General features: G+C 52.3%; 2 protein-coding genes across 3 annotated transcripts; one reads left to right on the top strand and one right to left on the bottom strand.

Annotated features, from left to right (window-relative positions):
* Window positions 1–368: 368 nt before the first annotated feature.
* Window positions 369–7,752, bottom strand: DCLRE1B (DNA cross-link repair 1B). Its single transcript, XM_075115470.1, has 4 exons — window positions 7,483–7,752; window positions 7,262–7,409; window positions 7,015–7,194; window positions 369–6,890 (listed from the first exon to the last, which is right to left on the bottom strand). Exons 1-4 carry the CDS (start codon window positions 7,669–7,671, stop codon window positions 6,025–6,027), a joined length of 1,383 nt encoding a protein of 460 aa, XP_074971571.1. The 5' UTR covers window positions 7,672–7,752; the 3' UTR covers window positions 369–6,024.
* Window positions 7,753–7,808: 56 nt separating this feature from the next.
* Window positions 7,809–15,261, top strand: AP4B1 (adaptor related protein complex 4 subunit beta 1). Of its 2 annotated transcripts, none has more exons than XM_075115467.1 (10): window positions 7,809–7,975; window positions 8,052–8,276; window positions 8,355–8,485; window positions 8,976–9,123; window positions 9,868–10,304; window positions 11,032–11,115; window positions 12,031–12,134; window positions 12,336–12,543; window positions 12,845–13,129; window positions 13,390–15,261. In XM_075115467.1, exons 1-10 carry the CDS (start codon window positions 7,863–7,865, stop codon window positions 13,815–13,817), a joined length of 2,163 nt encoding a protein of 720 aa, XP_074971568.1. In that variant the 5' UTR covers window positions 7,809–7,862; the 3' UTR covers window positions 13,818–15,261. The 2 variants fall into 2 exon arrangements, with proteins under 2 accessions (XP_074971568.1, XP_074971567.1); XM_075115466.1 differs by having other exon boundaries at window positions 9,808–10,304.
* The last annotated feature ends 141 nt before the right edge of the window (window positions 15,262–15,402 follow it).

Here is a 15,402-nt window from a genome sequence, read left to right as displayed (position 1 = left end):
CGCCGCTTCTGGGGGCCCTTGCGGCCACCCGCACCCCGCGGGAGCGGCCTGCCCGCTGCCGCCGCGCCCCCGGGCAGCCTCGTGGTCCCCCGCCGGCCGGTGCCCGCTGAAGGAGCGCGAAGAGACGCGGCTGCAGCAGCGGCGGGGAGAGGCCGGCGGGGAGGGCCAGGGCCTCGCCTCGGAGGTCGGGTCTCCTGGACGGGACCAGGCGAGTCAGACCAGTGTCACCCACTCGGGGACTCTGTCTCTAAGGGTTTTTAATTCAGCCTCTTCCAGAGTAAAAATAACATTAGAGACGTTTCTTGGTTGTCTTCTGATAGCTGACAGGATTTTAAAGTCTTTACAAACACTCTTACCAAAATCTCAGAAACTTTCACAGCTTTGTGTTTACTCGGAAGAGCAGTAATGCAATAAGCGTGAGCCTGCACCTTCTAACGAGCATAAAGAATCAAGGCTAGTAGTTTGCATCCAGATGACAATGAAGATTAGTGGGAAAAAAAAACACGTAATAAAAAATGAAAATACCTTGATCTCGTAACCCACTCTTTGCTAGCTAGATCATTACAGGCACAGAAGGTAACAAGGTGGAAGCTGGAGACTGCCAGCCCAGCTAAAGCCTCCGCACATTGTCATCTCGGGCTTTCTGAGGCTGCTGGACACCCACTCCTGTAACCCCACAGCACCCGTCAACAGGTCTCAGCAGTCCAAGGCTGAAGCAGCAATGCCAAGTTGGCAAAAACACACGTACACATCACTGAATGTCAGAGTACATTTAATAACATAACTTCCCCAAGGGTGGGAGGGGTCTCAGACCTCAGATAAAAAGGGTGGAGTTCCAGCACTAAGCAAAGACTGCATTGATCAGGGACCGTTGTATGTTCATCTTTAAAAAGTACCAAGTAATATCTGCTACGCATAAACACACAAGGACACAAGACTCTACTGATCCTTCTGAAATGCAGAAGGCAACTGGCTCCCCGAGGCTGCTGAAAGCAACACAAGCTCCAGGAAAGAAAGTGCTTCTGGGGACGCTCCACAGCATCCCTCACTGCAGGGGCTGGACTCTCCCCACAGAGACACCTCCGTCCTTCCGCCAGTCACTTCCCCGGCGGAGGCCCCCACCAGTCAGCACAGCACTCCACCTCAGGCGGGTGGGAGAGTTCGTGCAGCCACACGCTAGAAGTCTGATCTGGGAACGCACTCTGACGGAGCCTTCACCTTGGTGGCATTACACAAGCGTCCTTCTAAACCATCCTCAGGGCCACTGTCGGATCCCCTGGGGAGAGAGAAAGCTCAGTGTGCACTGAGGAAGGTCTCTGCTTTGCAGAAACTCCAGTGCAGCTTTTTGTTCCATGAGAGCATGCTGGGCACCTCTAACTGCAGCCATGATTTGGGGCACTAAATAACATCGCAATGGACAGTGAGACAAGCAGCTGCCAGTAGAGAAGCGTGAATGGGACAGTATTGCTCTTTGTGCAAAATCCTACAAGTAACCTGTGTGTGCTTAAGATTTAAGAAATCACATGTTCCACTTTCTTTCTCCAACAAAACACCATTCGAAGTTCACCCCTCTGTACTATCTGGTAAGGGAGGGTCTTGGTTCTGCACGGAGGACTTGGGGGCTGCGCTTCTCTTGGCCTTACTTTCTTCAGGCTTACAGTGAACTCCAATAAAGTATGGCACACACTTCAGCAAGGGCTTGGCTCAGAGGCCCTTGAAACCCAAGGGAGCCTGTCACGCTCTGCGCTCTGGGCTCACTGGAACTCGCCTCCCTGGGCTCTCCCTCCTCCTCCCTGGAGTTCTGCAGCTCCTGCCTGTTGGAGTGAGGAGCACGGCTTCGCAGAGGGCCTGAGTCCTACACTCCATCATTTACTGGTAGCAACGCCTGGAAAGCAAGCACAGGACCCACCCCACGTGGTGCTCCACACTGCACGTCTGTCATGAGTGGAGCATGCACACAAAATGAAATCATTCTCATCTTCCCGGGCACCTGCTGACAAAGTCCTAGACTCCCTGAGCCAGGGCCAAGAAGCTCGCTGTCAAGTGTGCTCTGTCCCAAACAACTTACTGCACACTCACGGCTGCTTGTGCTGAGGCTGGCATTTGGCCAAGTACGAAGTGACAGCAAAGAAAACTTGGGCAGTGCAGCGGCCTTAGCAAAAGAGCCCAAATTTAGCAGGAGTAACCACAAATGCACACAGGATACCATACCCAGACAGCAGCTCATTTGACAAAGGCACCTCATGATTATCTAGGTGGCTCTACTTTTCCTTTTCTACACGTTCTACTCTTTCAGAGGGGCTCATAAAAGAGCACAAAGCCATAGATTTTAAGGTTAATTTGGAGTAAGCCCAAAGCTACAACACACCATAAAGGAAATTGTATAAACTCATTTAATTAGTTTTCTTGGTGAGGAAAAGATTTCCCCCTTACGCACTTTTTAACTAGGGTAACAATAAGAAACAACTGCACTGCAGAAATGGACAGCAGCTCTTTAGTGGTTTAGCCTTGTAGGCCAGGAAGCAGAGACAAAAACACTCCTGAGCAGGGTGCTCTGGGGTATTCCCTCCAAAGCGTGATACACTTGTTTGCTGTGGAGCACATGAGCTCGTTGTGTTATACCTTGGTCTCTTGGTAGCAACCTAAACTTAGAGAGTACATTTCCTTCTCTCCATAGCATAGGCAGGGTACCCCTTCACGATTCTCTACTCTGTTTTAGGGAGGCTAGAGCCAAATAAACTGTCCCTAGTATAGTGCTTGGACTTTCACAGGCAACTGTGAGGAAGCTCAGCAGGGAGCCCTGCTCCCAGAACCATAAGCCTGCTCTGCCCCCATGACATACCAGCGTTTGATCACAGCTTGTGAAAACAGTGCTGAAAACTTGCCAAAAGCAACTCGTCTCATTCCTAGCTCCTCTGTAAGGCCTTGGGTGGGTTGTTTCATCCCACTGGGGCTCTGTTCCCAACTGTGGAACAGAGATAAGCAGCTCAGGCATGCTCTGCAAATATAGATTTGGGAGGGTTCGGTCTGAGCACCATTTTTTTTCTTCCTGCTGGGATAACTGTAGGTTTCCAAGCATGTGGCCCTTAGATACCCCAGAGTCAAGCTAATACTTGGCTACAGCTTCTCATTGCCACCGTTGTGAGCAACACACCCCCATGGTAGCAGTGTTGACAGAGCCCTGCGCAGCTGAGCTGGGAGCAGCGTGTTCAGACCCCAGTGTACAAGACAATCCAGCTCTCGGCTGCACCAACACTCTGCTGTGAGCTAGGCTGGTGCTAGGAAAAGAGGGAAATTTTGGAGGCAAGCATGAGGGAGAACAAGGCCTGTAAGAGGCCAGCTATTTACTGCCAGGAGACTTCAGGGGGAGCTGAAGGATTCTCAGAAACCTTAGAGTCAGCAATACTATATTGCCAGTTCTCCCCCCAGGGCCATGTTTTGTTTTCCACGGTAACACAGAAAAGTAGTATTTTAATGCCTAAGAGAGGGAGGAAACATGTGTCACTCCAAAATGGCTCATGCACCTGCTGTGCCGGGGCGAGGATCTCCAACATGCTGACTGTTGGTCAAGTCTCTCCTGCCTTTTAAAACCACAGAGAGATTTTAGGTTTCATTGGCTCTATATAATTTGGATAATTTCTTTCTGAAGTGGCAGGAATTACCTTTTAAGCTCTAGTAACAGAAGCCAGCATTTCTGAACGCTTAGTTAAAACTGCAGAAGAAATGGGTCACAGAACCCCAGCTTCTGAAGTTTCTGCAATTTTCACTTCTTTTTGTGTGATCAGTTACCTCTGTAAAGAATTAACCACCCCATTTTGCCCAGAGGTTCACCAGGAGGCTCTCTACTTTACTTGAATAAATTATTGATAAGAATGGTTGATTTTAAGAACAAAGGAGGAAAGGCTGGATGCCACAAAACATCAGCAATGAAATGCATCAGATCTCTGAGGTTATTTGCAACATAACTAAATGGAGCAGTGACTCAGAAGGTAAGCATTCTTTCTCAGCAATGGAGACGCTGCAAGCAGGACGTGGCATCTGGGAGTTCAGGCAGTGCTTTGCTCACCTGCCTGTCAAATGAGTCACTTAAATTTCAACAATATTGAAATAACAGCCTGCATCTCCAAGGCAGCCAGCAGCAGACAAAACACTAGAAGCACAGCACAATTATTTCCTGGCAGTCTCAGATGTTACAGAAGATGCAGCTGTCACCCCTCACACTGACCTGGTGGGGCTCTGCAGTTGAGTTTTGATTAGCAAATAAGCCATACAGAAACCTCCACGGAGCAGGGCCGTACAGACCACAGCAAGAAGCTTGAGCTGCCCCTTTTGAAGTGTATTTCACAGAACACTGCTCCACCACTTCCCCCATCCCCTTAGCAGCTGGCAGCCACAATCAAAAGGCAGGCCCAGTGTGAGGCATTCCTTACATTAGCGTGATGAACGTAGCAGTGCCTGGGAAGGCACAGGGTTGGGAGTTAGGACTCCTGTTTGCCAAACAGCTTTGCAAACATACCCACGCTGGTTGTCATCATGATTAACTGTTCAGGAGACCCTTGTTTTTAACAGGCATGGCTGCTGCATCTGCAGGCATCTTCGCTTTCCACAAGCCCTAGCTTTCCTCAAAGAGCAAACGCTTCTTTGGCTCGATTCCAGGAATTCAGCCCATCTTGCTGACTGGTCTTGGAGAGACCTTGCAGGACAGTACATTCAGAAGAGACTCCGATGCTGATTGGGATCACATGAAACGTTTTGTGTTGAAAGCGACAAAAAGGGAGGCTAGAAAAAGCTGAACAACAAGCTGTTTTGTTGCTCCAGGAAAGTGCCTAGTGACCATTTCCACTCTAGTGTTCTGCCTTGACCCCACAGGAGCCAACCTGTAATGCTGCTAGTGCCCTCTGGCACGGGTAACTACAGAGTTGCCAGGCTCTGCGGCGGGTACCCGCTGGCTAGTCACACTGCGCCAGCCAGGCTGCGGCTCTCTGCAGCTGATCTGGAGGGGGAAAGTGCCTGACCTCTAACTAACAGAGCCAATCTTGCTGTTCAGCCGCAGTATTTCTTTCCAAACACTACTGCTAAGACTGAGTACTTGACACCACTAAGTGGTGGTCCGTTATCTTCCATCCCATTTGCCACTGCGTGATAACAACAGGCGGTGGATGGGAAGGCAGTGGGCCTGGCAGAACACTGGCAGCTGCCAGAAGCACTTTGCAGTCAAGCGGAATTCAGACTTGCAGGCTTGAGTGCAGAGGCTCTAGTAACCAATTCTGGAAAGTCCAGAACTCAAGAACCCAGACAATTCCTATTTTTTTTCCAGCCAGTAACCTGAAAAAACATTGGCAGTTAACATTAGGACAGTGCTTTCAGGAGAGCAGACGTGCATAAAGTGCAGGTGGCTGGATACACAGGCAGTGCTGTCTGGAGGTATTAGCAGATTAACAGAAATAGGTTAGTAGAGTTAGAGGGACTTCATTTTCTAGATTTCTTTAAGCAGCATTTTTAAAATGTACCTTAACACATAGTATTTGTAACGCATCTTGGAATGAACCGCTTCATTGCCAATGAGGCATTAGAGAGATATAGCAAGAACAACCTTTGGGGCTCTCGGATTCCCCCTTCTTTCTTTCTTTCTCACATCCATCCCCATTAATTATTTCAGCTGCAGGCAGCTCACGCCCTCTTGCAGCTCGACTTGAATCGACCTGGCAGTATCTTTTGTCACAAGACGGGTAAGTTACTGCAACAAGTAGATACAAGGCACACTCACAGTGGGACCACAGTGCCCGAGTGTGATGTGGAGACCCAACAGATGTAGACAGAGATATAAAAATAAATAAATTTTAAGAAAAATCTACATACTGGTTCTAGTTTCCTCTTTGTCCTCTAATAAGAGGTAAAGAAAGTAGAGCCCCATAGCTGAGCTCCTCACTTCCGATGGGAAACTTGAGCACAGAGAATGGGATGCAGTAGTAAGACCTCTAGAATCACTGCTATCAACTGCACTGGCAAGTGCCACACAATTTCTCAGGATGTTTCTCCCCTCCTAAAGAAATCTTCCACCAGCTTGTCAAATTTCTGTGAGGAATTCTGCTTTAGGACATTTAATGGAGTGAGTAAATACTGCTCTGCAAATCCAGTTGGAAAGTGCTCATTGGAAGAAGGTGCCTGGCCAACAGCATTAGCTGCCCTTGCTACTGCTGGCTCTTCTCCACTCGGCTCTCCCTGCCCTTTCTCCTCACCCACGTGACAAGCGCAGCCTTCTTCTGAGCGGAAAGCCGACTCACAGTAGCTCTGCTGAAGAACTTTAACGCCTGTCAGCTCTTCAGATTTCTCAGGATGTTTCTCTGGGGACTCATAAACAACTCCTCGGGGCCCAGAACGCCAGGCAGCTCTTTTCAAGAGACACGTGGGTTCCTGCCCCTTCCTTTGCTGCTGTACAGACTCTTGCACAGGCTTCGGGATTTTGAGGTCAGGAAGTGCCTGGGGGGCAGAACTTAGGTACTTCTGAAAGTATGCCTGGCACGTGCTGCCCCTCACGATTGGGATGACCGAGCAAGGTTTCAGCCACTGCACAAACTCGCACAGCTCCGAAAAGGACGAGTGATCCGAGTAGGGAATGGGGTGGATATTGGGGTGGGTGACCTTCACGGGCCTGCCGGTAGGGAGGATGGCGATGGTAGGGTGCAGTGTGTTCCAGCTGACGAGGGTATCCCAGCGGATCTCGGTGACATCCACAGCACGGATCCAGCCGGCCCCCTCCTCAGCGGTGAACACATCGGGCAGCTCCAGCAGCCGCATCTGCTCCAGGCGCCAGGGGCTCACCACGACCCAGGTGCTGAACTCCACCGCCAGGTCCACCAGCAGCGTCTCCTTCCCCAGGCTGTACACACCTGCGAGGAGAGCCGTGAGCGGTGGGACCGGACGGGAGGTGCGAGCCCCTGCCAGGGGAGGCCGCGGCGGGGCCGCGCTGCGGGAGGGGGCGCGGGGGCCAGGGCGCCGCGAGGCGGCACTCACCGATGACAACGTGGTGCCGCGGGTGCGTGCGGATGACGTGGGCGGCCTGGCGCGTGGCGCGCTGCCGCGAGGGCAGGGGCCGCTGCGGGTGGCAGTGCGTGTTGTCCAGGTAGAGGCGGTCGATGTGGCGGCCCCTCAGCGCCGGCTCGCTCTGCATGGCGCTCGTGTAGCGGAAGTCCCCTGCAAGGACAGGGCCATCAGGGCGGGGCGGGGGCCGCGGCGGGCGCCGCGGGGGGCTGCCCCGTACCTGTGTAGAGGATGGTGCCGAAGGCGCCCTCGAAGAGGAACATGACGGAGCCGGGGCAGTGGTTGGAGTCGAGCAGCGTCACCGTCACCTCCTCGCCCAGCACGTGGCTCTGCCCCACCTCCAGCGGCCGGATCCAGCGCGCCGGCACCTACGGGGGCGGGCGGTGAGGGCGGGGGTCAGGACCGGGGGCGGGCGGCGGGGCCGGGGCCGGGCGCACGTACCTGGAGGCGGCGGTGCAGGAGGCGGGCGGTGAGCGGCGAGCAGTACAGCGGGCGGCTCCAGGTGCTGGACAGCCCCACCGTGTGGTCCGAGTGCATGTGCGACAGGAAGAAGAGGCGGGCGCCGCCCGCCCTCCGCACGCTCCAGAAGTCCACGGCGATGGGCGTCCCGGGGATCACCGTCCCGCTCATGGCGGCCGCCCGCCGCGGGCAGCGGCGCCCGCCCTGCCGCTTCCCGCCGAATTTGGCGGGCGGCGCCGCGCAGGCGCGGGCGGGGCGAGGCGGGGGCGCACGTCGGGGGCGGGGCGGGGCGGGGCGCGGCGGCGGGCCCGGCGGAGCGGGGAGCGGGGAGCGGGGAGCGGGGCCGGGGCCGAGGCCGAGCCATGCCGTACCTGGGCGGCGAGGACGCGCTGCGGGAGCTCCGCCGGGCCTTGAGCAACCCGCACGTGCAGGCGGATCGGCTGCGGTACCGCGCCGCGGTCCTGCGCGTCATCCGGTAAGGCGGGGGGGCGGCGGGGGGCGCGGGGCGGCGGGGCCGGGGCGGTCCGCGCTGAGCCCTGTCCCCGCCGCAGGCACATGGCGCAGGGCGCGGACGTGTCGGGGCTGTTCCCGGAGATGGTGAAGGCCAGCGCGGCGGCCGACGTGGTGCAGAAGAAGCTGGTGTCGCTGTACGTGCGGGCGCAGGCCCCGCGGCAGCCGCAGCTGGCGCTGCTGGCCGTCAACACGCTGCGCAAGGACTGCGCCCACCCCAGCCCCGCCGTGCGGGGGCTCGCCCTCCGCAGCATGTGCGGCCTCAGGTGGGACGGGGCGGGCTGGCGGGGGGACGGGGGGCGGGCCGGGGTCCCGCTGACACACACCCCCCGCCCCGCCCGCAGGATGCCCGGCATTCAGGAGTACCTCCAGCAGCCCCTCCTCAGCGGCCTGCGGGACAAGGCTTCCTACGTGCGGAGGGCGGCCGTGCTCGGCTGCGCCAAGATGCTGAAGCTGCAGGGGGACTGCGAAGTGGGTGAGTGGGCTCCGTGGGGCCGCCGCGCTCCGCGGGGCCGCGCACAGCGGCGAGGAGACGGCTGCCCGCAGCACGTCCGGGCCCGCGGTTTGCCCTGGGTTTGCTGCGCTGCCTCCGGATTGTCGTGGCTGCAAGACGGAAAGAGGGAGAAGGAGGAAGACAAGCGGGCTATCGCTGCGTGTCGAGTCGGTAGTGAGACGCCAGGCGCTGCGAGGTTCCACGCAGAGCGCCCCTTTTTCAGCGGGGCCTGCTCTTACAGGGCTCCCCGCAACACCTGGCCGTTTCTGCGGTCGCCGGGTGATACTCTCACACCCGCAGACCTTAAGGGAAGAGTTGTGCTGAGGGCGGGTGTTACTGTCGGGCTGGAAGTTTTGTTGACTGCTTCTCCCAGTCCAAGCCGTATCTTTCGTTCATGATAAATGCTTATAGACAGTGGTTAAATCGGAGCGTGTCAACAGAATTTGATGCAGAGACCTCTGCCTCTTTGCAGACGGTGCTTTGGTGAATGAGCTGTACAGTTTGCTTCGTGATCAGGATCCTATTGTAGTCGTGAATTGTCTGAGGGCCTTAGAGGAGATCTTGAAGAAGGAGGGAGGAGTTGTCATCAACAAACCCATTGCCCACCATCTCCTCAACAGGTTTGTTTTCTTTGGTGTTAAGGTGGTGCTGGAAGCTCCATTCTTGCTCTTGCGTTTGCCTGCTAGCAAAGCAGGTGCTTCTGGGCTCCTGTCAGAACCTGAAGGGGGGAGTCAGGCACTCAAAGATGGAGGTGCCCATCCTAAGAGAAACCAAATTAACTTCATGCCAAGACCTTAAGAGAAATCTGAGATGCCCTGCTTTTCCGGGGAGTCTTTGCTTCAGCAGGTGGCTTGTTTGGGAATTGTAAATTACAGTGATTAGGCGTTGTTTTTTTAATTTTGTGACAGTATACATGATATATTTGTGGGACACGTATGTTCTAATATGTCTCTCCCAGTCCCTTTAAAGATATATAACTTATCCATCACTAGAAGAAAGTAGCTTTTCTGTAGATAATTCTATATGATCTGGCAAAAGAGGGGTATTGCTCTGCCCAGGGTTCTTGTCAGTGTTGCTGTCTGGCTTAGGGCACCAGCAAAAGTGCACATGACTGACACTGGGTTAAGCCTACGTGCATAAACTGGACAATTCTCCTGAGATAAAATCATGGTATCTACTTGTGCAGCACAGCATTTGGTTTGGGACAAAGGCCGTAAGAAACTCAGAGGCTAAGGCCTCTACTGCACAGCACGGATCTTCATGCGCTTCTCGACTCCTGCAAACTGTGTTTGTTCTCTTGGCAGGATGGCTGATCTGGATCAGTGGGGGCAAAGCGAGGTGCTTACCTTCCTTCTGCGTTACAGACCCCGCAGCGAGGAGGAACTCTTCGACATACTCAATTTACTGGATGGCTATCTCAAAAGCAGCAGCCCCAGCGTCGTGATGGCAGCCACCAAGCTTTTCCTGGTGCTAGCCAGGGAGTACCCGCATGTGCAGACAGATGTTCTGGTGAGAGTGAAGGGACCGCTGCTGTCTGCCTGCACTTCCGAGAGCAGGGAGCTCTGCTTCACCGCGCTGTGCCATGTGCGTCAGATCCTTGGTAGCCTTCCTGGCCATTTTAGCAGCCACTACAAGAAGTTCTTCTGTTCGTATTCAGAGCCCCACTACATCAAATGCCAGAAGATGGAGGTGTTGTGTGAGCTGGTGAATGATGAAAACGTACAGCAAGTGTTGGAGGAGCTGAAGGGCTATTGCACGGATGTATCGGTAGAGCTTGCCCAAGGGGCGATCTTCGCCATAGGTAAGAGCTCTGTCTTGCCTCAGGAGCAGCCCTAGACCTTTTAAGGCAGGCCTTTCTCTGCTGCAATGTATCTGGGCAAATGCCAAATGACTGATCTGTGCTCAAGCAGTACAGCCCTCTGTAGACCAGCCTCTGCAGGGGTGTTTTGTGAGAGCGTGTTTCTGTACCACGATTGTGCCGATTCTTTCAGAAGTCCTGGTATTGAACTGTTTCAGGTTGCACATAATGTCCTTGAATCTCGTTCAGATGACTCTGCTCTGATGAGATGCTCTAAAGAAATTGCATAATTTTATCTTATTAATGAGCCTTACAGCACTGAATGAAACTGTGCGGTGGGTGGAGGTGCTGCTCTAATACCTGCTTGTTCTCTGAATTGTAATGGGGCAGAGTTAAGGTAATTTGGGGCACATAGTTTTTGTTTTGTAAGCTTTAAAATAGGTGAGTTTCTACAGTATCCATAAGGAGATAGCCAGGGATGCTAAAGTGCCTTTCTTATGTGTTACGTTTAAGAAAAGTTCAGACTCCTTCTGAGGCATGACTTCAGAGAAAGGAACATGTCCCTTGTGTGGGGAACAAGCTCATTTGGTTACACTTTCAGAAATCATAGTCAAAAAGGAAAAGACAAAGACTGTTTCTTTAAAGTGAGTTTGTGATGAATGGTTGGGCTCATGGTTCCTATTTCACTCTGATAAAAGGTTGACTTTTATGTCCTTTGGTGTCTCTGCAGGCAATATTGCTAGGACATACACAGAAGAGTGTGTGGGGATTCTGACAGAGCTCCTGGGGCTCCAGCAGGAACATATCACTTCAGGTAATCATCTGCAGGTTGTTTGCCTGGCTTATGCTTTCAGAAGGTGGTCTTGCTGGGGCCTGTGATCCCAAACTCTGAAAGGCACTTGACTTTTAATTTAATCAGCATCTTGAGGTGGAAGTCTTCCTGGTGGAGTTGGGGTATATAGTGTGACTAGACATTGTAGTTTTTCCTTCCTCCGTGGTGAAGGGGGAGATGGTCACAGCTGCGGTCACGGTCTGATGTGGAGGCTCCTTTCTGGCTGCCACAGGGAGTGAGGAACTCGGCAGAGACGTTTTAGTGACTGTTTGAGGGCTAAGATGATTAATAGGTCTTTTAAATCTTTGTGATTTCTGTTCTTCATATAATAGTCTGATACAGTTGTACCCAGGCTTCTCTTTTTCTGCTGCCTTCAGGTCTAACTTCAAGTCGTTGCTGTGTCTGCCTTCCCTTTTAAACGGTCTTGCTTTCAGTTTTGAAAATCACATGCTTACACTCAGCTGTTGAATTAGGTCTTAGAAGCTGCTAGTGTTTCTGTAAGTGGGCAGCAGAGCCTGTAAAATTTCGACCTAAAGTTCATGAGACTCATTTTCAATTGGTGTTAGTTTTAATTTGTCATTCTAACCTTGTGTGTCTGAAGCATCATGAGTCAGTGTCTTTTTAAAGGCTGGGGAATGTCCAGAAGAGAGCTTACTTTCCAGCAGCCAGAGGAACAATCTGAAGTCTCAGTGCTTTATTTCAGACTTGGTGCACCTTTGCTCTGACAAACCAGTGTCATGGGACTTTGAAGAAGGGTGTCTCAAATCGTAGTCACAAGCAAGGCACTGATCTCCCTAGCTAAGATTTGCAAAGTCTCTCGAGTGGGGTTTTCTGGATTCCGCCCCCCCAGTGGTTTTTTAACTCTTGAGGAATGCTGAGCATTTTGTTTTATTGCAGCGGTAGTACAGGCTTTTCGGGACCTGGTTTGGCTGCGTCCCCAGTGCACGGATGCAGTGTGTCGGGCACTGCCCAGCTGTGAGGATGCCATCCAGGACAGCGAGGTGAGATGGCTTTGTGCCTTGGGCTGGCAGACGTTGCGGCGGGGCGGACAACGGCTGTCTGGCTTTCCTTTGGCTCGCAGTTGGTGGGCAAAGATCAGAAATCTTCAGAAGACTTGTTCTCTCATAGCTTGTTTTTTCAAGTCAGCACCATCTTTCTGGTGAGCGGCACCTATTTGCTGTTTTTTTCTGTGGTTGCTTCAGGGCAAGCAGGCGCTGATCTGGCTCCTGGGCACACACGGTGAGAAAGTACCGAATGCCCCCTATGTTTTAGAGGACTTTGTGGAGAATGTGAAATCGGAGATGTTCCCAGCAGTGAAGATGGAGCTTCTGACAGCTTTGGTGCGACTTTTCCTGTCTCGTCCTGCTGAGTGTCAGGACATGCTGGGGAGGCTGCTCTATTACTGCATAGGTGGGTTCCCTTTTTTCTGTTTCCCTGAAGCTGTAGTACAGGCTTTTTGGGAGCTGGTGTGGCTGCGTCCCCAGGGCAAGGATGCTGTGTGTCAGCATCCTAGCTGCGAGGAGACCTGCCAGGTTGGCAAGGTAAGGTGACTTTATGCCTTAGGCTGCTACTTGGCCCTAGCTGTCTGGTTGGTGAGTGTAACAGGCTTACACTGAATTGCTGGGAATCTGGTTTTAGTAATTAAGGGGTAGTACATCGGGGAAATATGGATGATAGAATTCTTCCTAAATATAGACCCTCTAATTCACAGAGGAGGAGACGGATATGGCAGTACGAGACCGTGGATTGTTCTACTATCGCCTTTTGCAGTCTGGTGTCGAAGAGGTGAAACGGGTCCTGTGTAGCCCCAAGTCTGACCCCTCTCTGGGGCTCCTGGAAGACCAAACCGAGCGACCCGTGAATACATGGGCTTCAGAGTTTAATACTCTTGCACCAGTTTATGGCAGAGAACGCTGGGCACTCGTCACTGCTCACCACCCAGCTGAACCCTCTTACGCTTGTTCTCCTTGTACTGACTCCAGGAACAGAGACACAGGTAACCCGCCTCACCTTCATCTGGGATCCGTTTTCCCCTTGTCAGTAGGTGTTCTCACGTGGGTTTCTTTGGAAGAAGATCACAGTGCTTTGAGAATGCTGTCTTAGTGTTCTGACTATCCTGTGCAATGCATGGCTGATCACTGCTGAAGGCACTGTGATTCCAGCCCTCTTCATCTGATGGCTCCATAAGACGTTCTTTGTGAAACTGGGAGCTGCACCTTATATGCTGCGTCTCACGTGTTTGTGGTTTCATTTCAGAGCCACTGATTTCTGAAGGGAATAAAGAAGTCCTGAATGTTCAACCCGATACAGGCAGCCTGACCTTAATTCCTGATGTTTACCTGACTGCAGAACAGTTTGAGAAGACCTGGCTGAGCTTGGACATGAGCTGCCACCTCTCTCTGCCCTGGTGTGGGACTGTTCATCCAGATGCCATACAGACGGCTCTTCACGTTGTCCACATCCAGGCTATTGCTATGAGCAAAGCTGGAGTCCAGCCGTGGAAAGCTTATCTCAGCGCTCAGGATGACACAGGTTGCCTCTTCCTAACAGAGCTCTTGCTGGAGGCGGCAGATTCGGAGATGCAGGTTTCGGTGAAGCAGAGTGAGGCAAAGCCGGAGGCACTGCAAACCTTTATTTCGGTGTTAAGGACGGTCATGGGGGCAGCTGCCAGGCTGGAGTCCTGATTGTTCCTTGCTCCCGGTAGGATGCTTGCTCAGGGCACAGGAAAAGTTTCTTTCTCTGGCTTCGTTTGCCATACTTGATGCTGGTTTTGTACTTTTAGACTGTGGGAGTGTTAGCAGCCCTTTCCTGGAGCAGAGCTGGGCCTAGCGAGCACACGTGGCATGGGGCAGCTGCAGCTTGCAGGTACGGGGTTGCTGCAGCTGGTGCGTGGGGCAGGGTGAGCGGTCTGTCCTCCCTCTGGGAGAAGGGACAAGGCTGGGGAAAGGACGAGGTAATGCATTTGTGAGCCTGCTGCTTCTGGCGTGAGTCACAGAAGTGGTGGCATCTGTGGAGATTGTCACAAGACACTAATGTGACTGATGGAACCAGAAATCAGCAAAATTCAGGGACGTGTTTTGGAGAGGTTTTTTTCATGAGAATTGTAAATAATTCAAAAAACAATTCAGAGTCTCCAGGACTCTGCTACTTACCTCACATGAAGAGGAACGGCACAGTGAAGAGAGAAGTATTTCATTCGTGGCTCCCTTTACCTGTGATTGAGTTTCGTCTGACAGATGGATTTCAGTAGTAGCTTCACTTAAGGGTGAACGGAGCTCTGCTGTGTCAGAGATGGGGGGACAGGGTACATCATGCTCACCAGGAAGATTCTGTTTCATTTTCACAAGAGGGAAGTGTATTTTCTAGTTGAGATGTCTTACTGTAATGATGAATCTCTGAAATTCTGCCCTCAGGGCTACCGTAAGAAAATGCGGGAGTGTGCAGGCTGTGCGTGATGTGCGTGCAAGTTAATATGGCGTGAGTTTTGTAGCCGGCACCACTTTGGCCTTGGTACTCCCACCAACAATGGAAGAATTGCTGTTCAGGTAACTAACCTGAATGGAATATTAATTTTTTTTGTGATACTGATTTTTACCATTTGTTACTTTGTAACTGGAATGGGTATTTAAAGGTTTGTTTTCTGTGTAGTACGTACTTCTGTGCAGTGCTGTCATCCTGCCCTCAGTACACAAGGTGGTGTAGTGCTGGGTGAGTACATTTTTACAGTTTTTGAAGTTATACTCTGGGCAGCCTTGTCTTCTGAAGGGCATGTCGACAGCACTCCATCTGCTCTAGTGGAAGTTACAGAGAGTTGGACTTCTTCCGCTGTCATGGAAAGTGTCCTTGTCACAGCCCTGTTTTACACGGTGGCAGAGCCCCGAGGAAGGCTCCTTGGTTATGGCTGAGGAACATGGTTTACTCCAACAGGGCTTTATGGTACTCTGCAAGGGGTGGCTTTGTTAACCCTATTCTGTAAGATTTCTTGTACTTTTGAATTTCTTTTAATGACAGTATTGTACCTTTAAATTGCAGTATGCCTCCATGCACGTCACTGAAACACTGCGGTCACTGTTAAACAACAGGTTTTAGATTTTAATGCTGATTTTCCTAATAAAAATGTGAAACATTCCTGGCTGGTTTCTGGAGTACTTGTTTGTTCAACTCTGAAGTCTGCGGCATGGAGCCAACTGGTCACTACTGAGCCTCCAGAACGAAGTGCAGTCCAGCTCCCGCCTCGGTGTCGGTCAGGGCTCTTCTCAACTTCCTTGA

The sequence above is a fragment of the Phalacrocorax aristotelis genome, chromosome 21 (genome assembly GCF_949628215.1).
Source record: "Phalacrocorax aristotelis chromosome 21, bGulAri2.1, whole genome shotgun sequence".
NCBI lineage: Eukaryota > Metazoa > Chordata > Aves > Suliformes > Phalacrocoracidae > Phalacrocorax > Phalacrocorax aristotelis.
Note: the sequence above shows the minus strand (reverse complement) of the source record. Positions and strands in the feature narration are given on the sequence as shown.

What these genes read in the sequence shown, in the direction of transcription:
- DCLRE1B (XM_075115470.1), bottom strand. Translation starts at nt 7,671, where the DNA reads ATGAGCGGGACGGTGATCCCCGGGACGCCCATCGCCGTGGACTTCTGG. An exon ending in TCCTGCACCGCCGCCTCCAG is followed by an intron (nt 7,410 to 7,482) that starts GTACGTGCGCCC and finishes CCGCCCCCGTAG; the next exon opens with GTGCCGGCGCGCTGGATCCG. An exon ending in CGGCACCATCCTCTACACAG is followed by an intron (nt 7,195 to 7,261) that starts GTACGGGGCAGC and finishes CTGTCCTTGCAG; the next exon opens with GGGACTTCCGCTACACGAGC.
- AP4B1 (XM_075115466.1), top strand. Translation starts at nt 7,863, where the DNA reads ATGCCGTACCTGGGCGGCGAGGACGCGCTGCGGGAGCTCCGCCGGGCC. An exon ending in GCTGCTCTATTACTGCATAG is followed by an intron (nt 12,544 to 12,844) that starts GTGGGTTCCCTT and finishes TCTAATTCACAG; the next exon opens with AGGAGGAGACGGATATGGCA. An exon ending in CTCCAGGAACAGAGACACAG is followed by an intron (nt 13,130 to 13,389) that starts GTAACCCGCCTC and finishes GTTTCATTTCAG; the next exon opens with AGCCACTGATTTCTGAAGGG.